We start from the raw sequence: 13,663 nt of genomic DNA on the forward strand, positions 1-13,663 counted from the left end.
AGGGAGAACAACAACATGTCATTAGTTTAAGTCATCAGACTGTCACTGTGTGGCCAGGTTAACCCTGGTGAGACCATGGAGATCTGCATCATCGTGCCATCATCTTTCAGTGATCAATGGGGAATCCAGTTTTGAGGTTCCCATCAACGATGAGGCTACACAAGAATGTTTGCCCCATCTGAAACTCTTACATCTGTGCCCTGCACTCATACCTTCTTCTGACATCCCAGCCTTTCTGCAGCCAGTTAACCGGCCTCTCCAGCTCCAGCCTTCAAGGAGCTGACTGTGCCATTTTTAAACCAGCCGCCAGGTTGCCATTGGACCAGGCGGCTGACAGGCCCTTCCTGACCATTGGGAAGACGTGTTTCATGCTGGCCAGGCCTTAATTGGCCAACTGGTGTGAAATGGTGGTCAGGAGCCTATCGCGGGCAGTGACCCGTTTCCCTACCGGTCACGGGCCCACCAATCACACGCACCCACCAATCACACACACCCGCCAATCACACGCACCCGCCAATCACAAGCACCCACCAATCACACGCACCCACCAATCACAAGCACCCACCAATCACACGCACCCACCAATCACACGCACCCACCAATCACAAGCACCCACCAATCACACGCACCCACCAATCACAAGCACCCACCAATCACACGCACCCACCAATCACACGTACCCACCAATCACAAGCACCCACCAATCGCACACACCCACCAATCGCACACACCCACCAATCGCACGCACCCACCAATCGCACGCACTCGCCAATCGCACGCACCCGCCAATCACACACACCCACCAATCACACACACCCACCAATCACACACACCCACCAAACACACACACCCACCAATCGCACACACCCACCAATCGCACACACCCACCAATCGCACACACCCACCAATCGCACACACCCCACCCGCCAATCACACACACCCACCAATCACACACACCCGCCAATCACACACACCCACCAATCACACGCACCCCACCCACCAATCACACACACCCGCCAATCACACACACCCACCAATCACACACACCCACCAATCACACACACCCGCCAATCACACACACCCACCAATCACACACACCCGCCAATCACACACACCCACCAATCAAACGCACCCCACCCACCAATCACACACACCCGCCAATCACACACACCCACCAATCACACACACCCACCAATCACACACACACCCACCAATCACACACACCCGCCAATCACACACACCCGCCAATCACACACACCCACCAAGGGTAAAATTCAGGCCCATGTCTTCCAGGTTTTTTTTTTTAAACATGTTTCTGCAAATCATATACTGATTCCAGGAACCTTAATAAAAACAGAAAATGCTGGAAACATACTCAGCAGGTCAGACAGCATCTGTACAGGGGGAAACAGAGTTAACCTTTCAGGTTGTGATAATCATTCATCACAACCTGAAACGTTAACTCTGTTTCTTTCCAAGATGCTGTCTGGCCTGTTGAGTGTTTCCCACGTTTTTGGTTTTTAATTTAGATTTCCAGCATCTGCAGTATTTTGCTTTTGCACCCTCTTCACTTTCTCCCTGCAGGATTTATAATGATTTTATTTTCTCTTCATTTAATTTCTGATATATTTGTTAGTCCATTGAGTCTCAGGCTACAGTTTGCTAACCTGGGTGTGTACTTATCCTGCGTGCTCAGCACTATACCGTTATCCTATGTGCTCAGCATTATACCTTTAAAGGCCTTTGACTTGCCATTAACTGATGTCATTAAGCAAATATCTCCAATACTTAGGTTCTGTGCATTCTTCTCTGGAGGCTAGCCCAGTTTAAGATGAAATGTTCCTGGTTCATGATCCTTGGTATTTCTGAATGCCAGAATACTTTTGTTGGTTTTCTTTAGTTGCTCGTTGCCCCACGGGAGCCACGATTTATGTTTCATGTATTTTACACAATGTTGTAAATTAAAATCTCCATTTGTAATGGTGAGGCTCAAGTGGGAAAACGTTTTAAATTCCTCAAGTGCTAAATAAACTTTAAACAAAGTTTGATAAAGTAGAAACAAAAACAGAATTACCTGGAAAAACTCAGCAGGTCTGGCAGCATCGGCGGAGAAGAAAAGAGTTGACGTTTCGAGTCCTCATGACCCTTCAACAGAACTAGGTGAATCCGCCGATGCTGCCAGACCTGCTGAGTTTTTCCAGGTAATTCTGTTTTTGTTTTGGATTTCCAGCATCCGCAGTTTTTTGTTTTTATCTTTGATAAAGTAGAGTTGTGCTCCATTAATTCTTCTCATTTGAAGTCCAAGCTAAATTTGTGTATTCTAAAATAGATCTGAGCTTCAGGCATGAATTCTCCTAATTCTGAAACTCTGGTGTTCAATTGGGAAACTGCACTGAGTACCTAAGCCACCAAGTTTTCAAGTAAAGAAATTTTTTTTGGTGCCGTGCTCACTAAGAATGTTTCCTATTCCTAGTTCAATATTACATATATCCCTCTCAAGATTAAACTATTCTGCTATCCTTCTCCATGGAGGTTTATGGTGGCACCTGGTCTTGAAAGAAAAAATATGAATCTTAAGATTATTTTTCTTTCAAACTGATTTGCAAAATATGCAGTTGTAGATGGAAAGTGCCATATTATTCTTTATAAACAGCATAGGCTGCAATAGCCTTGAGTTAAGGGAAGGTTTACTCCTGATACAGAGCGACTGCCAGTGTCAATCTTAGATGTTATCGGGTTCAGTTGTGATGTCCTACACAGTCATGTCTCCTACTGTTGAGGCTCACAAGCAAACAAAAATACACTTGGGTAAACTATTGAAGGACGACCATTGCATATGGAATTGTATATCATTGGGGAGGGCTGGGGGGGAATTGGAGAGAAGCTTTGTGGTAGGGATTTGATCTATCTTTGGGCTGGAAGGGACTCAACAGAGACAGTATAACATCTAGAAACATACTGCTTTTGATTGGTCACTGAGTAGGACTGATGGTAAGAAGTAATACTTAAGATGAATGAGCTAATAAGCTAAAAAGAATGTTATCATGTAGATTTTGATATGCCAGATGACAAAGGTCAAAATATTTCCATCTGTGATATCATGAGAACATTCAGACTCAATGTGTAGTATTGTTCTCTCCATCACTGGGCTGATGATCATCGTGCTATGCTATAAAGCAGTAGTAGAATGTGGTGATGCGATACTTTCTGTAAGAAGAAAACATTGGAAGGAAATTCATCATTAGGCACACTCATGCCCACTCCAAAAACCTTTTTAGAGTGGCTTTAGTTTAAAGTTATAGGTGCCACTCTTTCAGCCAGTTGTGGGACAGAGGATGTTGAAGCGGCTGAATGTACCTGAAGGTGGGCAGCTCTAACTGTACCTGTTTATTGTAGTAAAGCTCTGGTTCACAATTACTGACTTTAAACTATTTATTCCCATTCTTTTCAGGATTAGCAGAGCTTGGTACAATGTGCGATCCATATCGCAGTTGCTCCATTAGTGAAGAGAATGGTCTAAGTGCTGCTTTTACTATAGCGCACGAATTGGGACATGTGTAAGTATTTTTGTTGTCTAAGGAGCTGTGTCTCTGATATGTGTGCTGTTCAGCTCATGGAGTTTTGCAACTGAATATGATCTGGGCAATTGTCAGACATAATATGAAATTATGTTTAGCCGAATGACATTTGCTCAGCCTATTTTCCTGCTGAACCCTACTTTTATTTTGTTCCTTTACTTTGCACATACACCTGCCAAATTACAGGCCTGTAACCTACTGATCTTTCCTATTTAACCTGGAGTTTCTCTGTTATTTTATTTTCTTTCCCCTCAGATGTAATGTGGTAATTATATAGCTTTGAAACAGGTTCAACCAGAAAATCGGGCATCAATTAAAGAACTTAGGGTACAGAATTCAACACTTTAACCTTTACTCGTTTATATATTGCCACATTTATTAAGTAAACCACTTATTAGTCGGTTGTTTTCTCAAGGATGTGGGTGGAGCAATGTGCAACTTTTGAAGAATTCAAAATAATATTGAACTGTCGACCAATTTATTCACTGGGGAGGTCTCCTTATCGTGTCCACGGACAGTCTATACATGGCCCAGCCAGAACTGGACACATTTTTGCACCTTGTTGTTGAATTTGGCAAGATCTGCAACAGTGCAGGGTTCCTCTAGCGATGGGCATTGCAGGAGATGTTGCATAGTCTGTGGCTCAGTTCCACATTCACAAGTTGTCGGGCAGGTTGTATCCCTATTTGCTTAATGACACCTTTGAACGACCTACAGCAGTCCTAAAAACAAAAAAGTTCTGTCGAAGGGTCATGAGGACTCGAAACGTCAACTCTTTTCTTCTCCGCCGATGCTGCCAGACCTGCTGAGTTTTTCCAGGTAATTCTTTTTTTGTTTTACACCAGTCCTAAGTCTGTTAAGGCACTTGCAGGTTGCCCAATTGCAATTAGCTCCCTAGGGGAAAGCTTTCATCTGCGGAGGTGAATTGCCAATATGTAACCCCCATATCAGAGTTATTCCAGATTTATTCATGTAATGCAAGTCTTAACTAAAGGTCACCTGAGCTCTTTTGTAATTATTTCCTCTGATTCACCCTCCTTCAGCAAAAAGCCTGGGCAGCTGATCTGTTCTCACACATCTGCCAGGGGATCTAAGTTTTGCTAATGTAATCTCTGTTCATAATCTAACCTTTGGAACATTCTGGTGCATTTGCACTGCACTCCCTCCAAGGCCAATACTCTTTCTAAGGTACAGTGCACTGAACTGTACACTGTACTCCAGATGTGGTCTAACCAAAGCTTTTTATAGCTGTATACTCCTCCCATTCATATTCTAACTTTCTAGTTATTAAGGCTAACATTTCATTAGCCTATTTGATTTTTTTTAACTTGTCCACTACTTTCTAGTGATTAGATCCTAGATCGCTCTGACTGTTCCTAACTTTTCATCATTTAAACATTACTCGGGTCTATCCTTTATTTTTCCAAACCCCTCAATTATCTGCGTGAAAATCCATCCGCCCTAGAATTGCAATCAATCTTGTGTTATCAGCAAAATCCAGATATACGGCTCCCTTTTGCATTATCTAAGTCACTAATTAATAGGGTTGCCAACTCAGGCTGGACATATTCTGGGAGACGTCGGCAGAAGTGATGTCATGGAAAGCCAGCAAAGTGGAGCGAGAATTGAATTTCTTCACTGGTTCAGTTTCTCATTTCCTGGCCATCCCACCCCACTTCCCTTGGCAGCTTTCCCAGATTCCGTTTTTTGACATTTACTTCGCTTTTTGGTTTCTCCTTTCTATTCCCCACAACAATCACCTCAGGACTTTTAAATGTTTAATTATGGCTTCCAACACGAGTTGTGTTCAACATCTCAAGATAGGAAGAAAACAAAACACTTACACTGCGCTGATTGAGCTAATACTGCATCAAATTTCACAACAACTACAACTGATATGATGCTATACTTTATAAAACTCCTCAGACTACCCTCCCAATTCAGTGATAGGAAGAATTAAACCAGCGCCTTTAACTGGCAGATAAATCTTAGCATGAATACAGAAAGCTCCAGCTATCTCACCTCCAGTACATCTACTCGAACTGAAACATTAACTGTGTTCCTCTCCGCAGATGCTGTCAGACCTGCTGAGTTTTTCCAGGTATTTTTGTTTATGTTTTGGATTTCCAGCATCCACTGTTTTTTGCTTTTATACTCGAACTGAAATGTGTTTGAAATGGCGATATTTAACTGTTTTAATCTCGCACGCGTACTTATGGCGCAAACTGCCAGAGCTGCACTCCGCCCTAACACCATCTGCAGACTCTGGGTGTGTTCAGCACATGAACCGGCTCCACAGTGCAACAACGGCTTAGGACTGTGGTTCCACCCTGTTGGCCCAGACTGCAGGGTCCTTGCCTATTGGTGAGCTTGTTCGGTCACGTTAACTGATCTGAGATTTTCTAAGCACTGATTGAGGTGAATTATATCATTTCAGAAATGTGTGTCTTTCCCAAGGTAATGTAGGGAAACAATCTGTCAACGTGACTTATGTTTACATCATCAATTTGTTTGTTCTTTTCCCGGCGACAGGTGCAAGGCAGTGTAAAAGTGAACCCTTTACCTTTTAAAAGCCAATTCCAGGAGACTCCCAGCATTCCGGAATGGTTGACAACTCTATAATACAGTGACTATTTGATGCCTAAGCACAGTACATTGTGAAATCCTACCAGTCATATCCTTCCAATTCAATACATTCCAGTTATCCCTACTTTGTCTTCTACTACCTAACCAATCTCCCAACCAAGTCTTCCATTTCATGAGCTTTAATTTTAGCTGGCAGTCTCTTCTGGACAACCTTATGGTGTGACATCGGCCATCTCAGTTTCTCTGCTCCTCTCACTCACTCCAACCTGTCTCCTTCTGAAATTGCTGCACAACATTCTCTCAGGTCCAACCCTGACTTTGTTATCAAACCTGCTGACAAGTGTGGTGCTGTTGCTGTCTGACGCACTGACCTCTTCCTTGTAGAGGCTGAGTGCCAACTCTCAGACACTTCTTCCTACCTCCCCCGGACCATGATCCCACCACCAAACATCAAGCCGTTGTTTCCAGGACTGTCACTGACCTCATCTCCTCTGGAGATCTTCCCTCCACAGCTTCCAACCTGATATTCTCCCAATCCTGGACAGCCCACTTCTGCCTCCTTCCCAAAATCCACGAACAGGACTGTCCAGGTCGATCCATTGTTGCGGCCTGTTCCTGCCCCATGGAACTTATTTCTTCCTATCTTGACTCCAATCTCTCTCCTCTTGTCTAGTCTCTTCCCACCTACATCTGCAATTCCTCTGATGCCCTACAATTTCCCTGGCCTCAATTGCCTCCTCTTCACCATGGACATCCAATCCCTCTGCACCTCCATCCCCCACCAGACAGTCTGAGGACTCTCCGCTTCTTCCTCGAACAGAGGCCTGAACAACCCCCATCCTCCACCACTCTCCACCACCTGGCTGAACTTTTTCTCTCACTGAACAACTCCTTTAACTTGTCTCACTTCCTCCAAATAAAAGATGTGGCTATGGGTACCCACATGGGCCCCAATTATGCCTGTCTCTTTATGGGGTATGTGGAACATTTCTTCTTCCCATCCTACTCAGGCCCCGCCCCACAACTCTCTTTTTCTTAGGTACATCAATGACTGCTTCGGTGCTGCTTCATGCTCTCGTCTGGACCTGGAAAAGTTTATCAATTTTGCTTCCAATTTCCACCCCTCTATCACCTTCACATGGTCCATTTCCGACACTTCCCTTCCCTTCCTTGACCTCTCTGTCTCCATTTCTGGTGTTAGACTGTCTACCAATATTCATTACAAGCCTACCGACTCCCACAGCTACCTCGACTACAGCTCCTCACGCTTGGCCTAAATTGCTAAGTGGTTATGGTACTGGGCTTGTAACCCCAAGATCAAGAGTTCAAATCTCACAATGGCAAATTATGAAACAATGTAATTTCACCTGAATAGGAACAGATGGAAACGTGTTTGTACTCAAAAGAGTTACAGCTCCTCACACCCCGCTTCCTGTAAGGACTCCATCCCATTCTCTCAGTTCCTTCACCTCCGTCGCATCTGTTCTGATGATGCCACTTTCCAAAACAGTGCTTCTGACATGTCTTCTTTCTTCCTTAACCAAGATTTCTCCCCCACCGTGGTTGACAGGCCCTCAATGCGGCCTCCTCTGCATGGGAGAAACTGAACACAGACTGGGTGACCGCTTTGCAGAACATCTGCGGTCTGTCCGCAAGCATGACCCAGACCTCCCTGTCGCTTGCCATTTCAACACTCCACCCTGCTCTCTTGCCCACATGTCCGTCCTTGGCTTGCTGCATTGTTCTAGTGAAGCTCAACGCAAACTGGAGGAACAGCACCTCATCTTCCGATTAGGCACTTTACAGCCTTCCCAACTTAACAATGAGTTCAACAACATGAGATCATGAACTCTGTCCTCCATCTTCACCCCCTTTTTTTAAATCCCTTTTTAAATATTTTTAAAAATCTTCTTGCTTAACCACCAACCCCTTCCTCCCTCGCCCCACCCCTCCAAACAGGGCCATCTGTCACTTGTTCAATCTGTTCTTTCAAAGAACTCTGATCCTTGTTCTGCCATAAACACCTTCTGCTTTCTCATTTTTATACCACTGTCAGCACCATCAGTACCTTCTTTAGCCTTCACCACTACCATTAACATTCCCTTTATCTTGTGTCCATGACATCTTTGTCAATCTCTCCTTAGCCCCACCTATTGCTGACCACTTATTCTGCTTTACCTGCTCCATCCCCCTCCAACAGCATAAATTCTATCTCATTTCTACTTCTCTTTAGCTCTGAAGAGTCAAAAGGATTCAAAATGTTAACTCTTGTTTCTCTCCCCACAGATGCTGTCAGACCTGCTGAGTTTTTCAGAATTTTCTGTTTTTACACCTTATTAAATGCCTCTGGAAGTCCATATAAATTACTTCTTTAGACACTCTCCTGTCTAACACTCCAGGGCTCCTTGAGTTCTGATGAAGGGTCATCGACCTGAAACGTTGGGTGGAATTTTACAATGACGGGATTTTACACTGCATTTTGTGGCCCACGCCCACAGCAAAGAGGCTGTAAAATTCCACCCATTGCCTCTTTCTCTCTACAGACGCTGCCTGAACTGCTTTCCAGCATTTTCTGTTTTTATTTCAGATTTCCAGCGTCTGCAGTATTTTGCTTTAGTCCTACTTCAGTTAGTTTTTCAAAAATTCAGTTATGTTTGTTCAGTTTGACTAACCCTCTCATCAGCAGAAGTGTTGGGCAAAGGGTTTTTATGAATATTTATCTTCTGCGTAGATCTTCCCCAAAACCTCAAGTGCTTGTCCTCAAATATACATATTTTTTTTAGTTATCTTATGGTTAAAACTAAGATCATAGACTGTAGCAACATAAATATTTACACAATCCATTCTTTGATCACAGAAAAAGGACTAGTTTGACAATCCCCTTCTCTGTGGAGAGCAGTGCTCTGTATAAAACAAGCTGCTGAGAAAGCTCCCATCTGGCAGCATCTGTGGAGAGAAAGACCAAGGGTGGAATTTCCTGCTTTTGAAATGTGCCATGATGGGTGGGTTCCGTGACACGTTTCCCGCTGGCTGGAATGGTGGGAAATCGCGCTCGATTTTGCGCTCAGAAGGTAATTAATTATGCATAGGCGAGTATCTCTCCGAATCACCTGGCGGGTCGGAAACCGATTGGTCTACCCTGCCCTTGCCAAATGGGGTCGAAGGTCCAGGCGCTATATTTAAACACCACCCAAGCACACACATTGCACACTGTCCAGTCCAGCTGTCTTCTGGAAACTGATCGAGATGGGTGCAAACCAAAACATGGTGGCTGCACCCAGGTTTAGCCCTGACTTCCTGAAGACTTTGAGAAGAGGAGTGTGCGAGCTCCGGGATGTGCTGTACCTGCAGGATAGCTCCAGGAAGCACACCGGCCTCACCTCTCTGTTCCAGAAGGCCATAACAAATCAGGTCCACGTGGCTGGCAACTGTTCCTGCAATGCAATCCAATATAGGAAGAGGATGAATGATCTCACCTGCTCTGCCAGGGTAAGTCAATCTTTAGCTCATTCCACTATCAGACTCTTATCATGACATCATGCACCCAAAGGACTCTTCAAGGATTTCAGACAACGTTAGTTGGGGGGGCACATATCAGCACTCCTGAATACTTTCACATCACCACCTTCTCATCTATTCAAACTCCATCTTCAACCCTTTCTGGGGGGCTAACTACACACAGGAGGCATGCATGTTTCCCAACATCTGCTGCATCCCTGCTAATCACATTCCTTCCTTCTGTCTTCATGTAGACCAAGCAAGCTCACAACAGGAGGGAGAGATCCCAGACAGGAGGAGGGACGGCCAAATTCACAGAGCTCACAAAATTCAAGGAGGATAGTGCCGAGCTGGCTGGGGAGGGCAGGGATTGCTCCTGTGAGGAAGGCGAGATCAGCTTCTCCCAGAAACCTGGTAAGGATGAGACCTCCATGAGTTGATCACCTCCTGACATTCACAGTGAGCGAAATGCAATCTTGTATTCTGCCTGCTCATGAACTAAATCTGTCTTCTCTCTCTTACAGGCACCAGCAGGACCAGACAGAGGAGAGCCAACGTAAGTCCCAGAGCCAACTCCTCTCAGAGGAGAAAGCTGAGGAGCCATCCAAGGAAGCCAGGCCAGGTCTCTGGCACTCAGAGGGCTGCTGGAGAGCAGTCACCTGCTGAGTCCGAGTCAGATGATGAGCCTCTGCAAGCAGCCGCCAACACAATGCTGGAGATGCAATGATAGGCAGTGGAAAATCTGGCAGAGATGCAAACGTCATTCAGCAAACAAGAGCAAAGGATGGAGGAGTCCATCCACGTTCTGTCTGATGTCATGGCTTCTCCTCAAAGAGTCGGTGAGGGGCCCTTGGGCACCCACTGGGAGGAAGAGCATCAGCTGGATACCTCGGAGGCCGCCACTCCGGACACTCCAAGGGTGTCCAGCCACTCAGAATTCCCTCTGCCTGTAACTCCATCAACTCCGGCTGGTTAGGCAAGAGGGTACATCTACCCCGAGCAGGAGACCCTTATCAGGCCTCAGCCCTCCAGGCCTGGGACACCAGAAGATGTCTGCTAAGGTCATCACAGACAACAGGCATTGGCGTAGTGGTATTGTCACTGGACTGGTAATTCAGAGACCCAGGGTAATGCTTTGGGGACCTGGGTTTGAAACCCACCATGGCAGATGGTGGAATTTGAATTCAGTAAAAATGTAGAATTAAAGAAACAATTGTCAATTGTCAGAAAAACCCATCTGGTTCACTAATGTCCATTAGGAAAGGAAATCTGCTGTCCTTGGTCTGGCCTACATGTAACACCAGACCCACAGCAATGTGGTTGACTCTTAAATGCCCTCTGAAATGGCCTCTCAGTTCAAGAGCAATTAGGGATGGGCAATAAATGCTATCTAGCCAGGGACCCCCACATCCCATGATCAAATTTTTTTAAAAAGCAGCGTGCCTCCACCTCTGTTGTGGATATCAGGGAGGCATAACATTAGGGCTAGGAAAATTAAGAAATATCAACATCACTTCTGTGTCATGGATGCTCAACCACTGTTGCAAAGTGCATGTTTGTAAATATGTTTGACGTCACTGTGAATGGCTTGGTCATTTGAAGGCATTGTGCATATTCATATATGTGTCCTCTTATAGCGAGGGTGAGCAATCCTCCCACTTCGTGAGCCTCATGTTCATGTGATGTCAACCTCACTCAAGATAGTTACCGACCCTTGTGTGAAATTGGGGAGAAGTGTTAGAATCTTTACTGGAAGTCTGTGCTGAATGCGTTTGTAACATTTATTGCTTGTGAGACAAGAGGGTGTGTGGGCTGCTCAGCAGCTTTGAAGGGAAATTTGCAGTTGTATCTCGTCAGTGGTGATGCCAAAGCATAAGACCTGATGCCATGATGATATCTCCAACCATTCGTTCATCTCACTGTCCGCTGTAGCTTTTTATTAAGGTGGCAACGACTGTATCAAGTCCTTTGATGCAGCATTTTCACTGTTGTGTCAACTTTCACTTCCCAGAGCACACAGACACAGGATTCACCGCTGACCTTTCCAGAGATCACAGCCTGGTTAATCATGAGGGGTGGAAATCCGAATGCGCAGCTTGCTGTCAGTGTGACTGGTTGTAAATCCCTTTCAGTGCAATTGCATGGCTCTAAGAGACAGGAGGAATGTGGCTGTCTCCCACTGCCTGTACCTTACTCCTCCTGGAACTGTGTGGCTATCAATGTGTCACGGACACGTTTTCCACTTCATGCTTCTTCAGTGGCTTCAGACTCTCATTCCCTCTTCAGGTTTCTGGCCCTCCTGCTCTTCATCGCCTGAGGAGATCTCAGCCTTCTCCATTTCTCCCTCTGACAAGGGATCCCCATTTGAAGCGCCTGGGTGTGAAGGGTGCAATGGACCACAAGTATGTGGAAGACCCTCTCAGGATCGTACTGCACAGTCCCACCTGAGCAGTCCGAACATCGTAGCGCATATTCAGGATGCCAATGGTCTGCTCAATGATGGATCATGTGGAGCTATGTGCTGCGTTGTATCTCTCCTCCGAGGTACTCTGAAGATGATGCACAGGTGTCATGAGCCATCATTTGAACGCGTACCCCTTATCCCCAAACAGCCAGCCCTGCAGTCTCTGTGGCCCTTCGAATATGTGAGGCAACTGGGAGTGACTCAGGATGTATGAGTTTTGAAAACTCCCAGAGTACCTGGCATTGTTGTGCTTTATCTGCTTCTGATGATTGCACACCAGTTGAACATTGGAATGGAACACTTTCTGGTTAATAAACATCAGGAGCTGATGCCATGGAGCTCTCAAAGCCACATGTGTGCAGTTGATTGCACCTTGTGCTCTAGGGAAGCTTGAGATATCTGCAAAACCATTAAATCTAGCCTGACTCTCTTCATCAACTGTGAATCTCACATAATGATGAATCTTACTACAGAGGCATCTGTCATGTATGTATATAAATGTATCTCCTTGATGCATTTAATGGTGGCAGCCTGTGAAATACCTCACAGGGCCCCTGTGGATCCCTGGAACGATTGGAGGCAAATAAATTGAGCTTGGTGGTGACCTTCAGGGCCATAGGAAGGGAATATTCTCCCAGTCCATAGGGCATTAGATCCTTCCACAGAATTGGCAGATGTGATCCATCACCTGTCTGGACAAACACACACGTTTGCAGCATTGTCACTTTCTCATCTGCAGATAGGAGGGTCTTCTTCGGTAGACCCTTGGTTGAGCAAGTTGCCTCTGGGGTATGGATCTAAGCTCTTCATTCTCTGTTTTTCACTGGGGCTCCCCTGGACTTCAGGTAGGGCCTCCTCCTGAAGCTGCACTCAGTGGTGCTGAGCCCTTCTCCTCCTCCTTCATTAAATGAGTACCCTCAAGAAGGCAGCATTGAGCCCACACTCCATTATTGTTTCCTCCTCCTCTCTGTGAAATTATAGATATAACAGATTGATGAATCGTGGGGAAAGATGGCAAAGCCCCCACTCGCAAGTAAAAAGCCATTGTCATGGCCTCAAGCTGCGTCTACATCTGTGCTGCTTGCCTGATTGCTAGCTGAGGCACAAACTCACAGAGTGAGATGATCAACATGCCAACCCTGAAACTTAACATCTCAATTCCACAGAGATTGGAAAAAGCCTTAATGACATGCACCATCTTACCAAACTCACCCCTCCAATCTCAGAAGTGGCATACTGGTTAAAGTTAACTTGCACATGAGCAAAGACCAGATGCCCTTTGACCCTTTATCCATGCCATTTGGAGAAAGCACATTAGAAGCTTTCATTGATAATCTGCTATATATGCAGCAGCTGTACCTCCTTAATGTCTGCCTGAACTCCCAATTTTCACATTCCTGTGTTAATATTGAAATGAAGCAACTGTTTTGTGAGGCCAATGACCCCTGCAGTCTACCTTTAAAGTGCTAAAAACAGCAATGGCTCCAATGGAACCTTTTCAAGATGTTTCATTTTATTTTCAACTCTGACTTCATTT

At 45.3% G+C, this 13,663-nt stretch overlaps 1 protein-coding gene across 1 annotated transcript in view; it reads left to right on the forward strand.

Annotated features, from left to right (window-relative positions):
• The window catches only part of LOC121293232 (A disintegrin and metalloproteinase with thrombospondin motifs 20-like), a 440,993-nt gene that overhangs the window by 159,931 nt on the left and 267,399 nt on the right, over positions 1-13,663 (forward strand). The window contains exon 8 of the mRNA XM_041216086.1: positions 3,452-3,557. Within this exon, the coding sequence (XP_041072020.1) occupies positions 3,452-3,557 (106 nt within the window). The remainder of the gene's footprint in view (positions 1-3,451; positions 3,558-13,663) is intronic.

Source organism: Carcharodon carcharias, chromosome 21 (assembly GCF_017639515.1).
Source record: "Carcharodon carcharias isolate sCarCar2 chromosome 21, sCarCar2.pri, whole genome shotgun sequence".
NCBI classification, from domain to species: Eukaryota; Metazoa; Chordata; class Chondrichthyes; order Lamniformes; family Lamnidae; genus Carcharodon; species Carcharodon carcharias.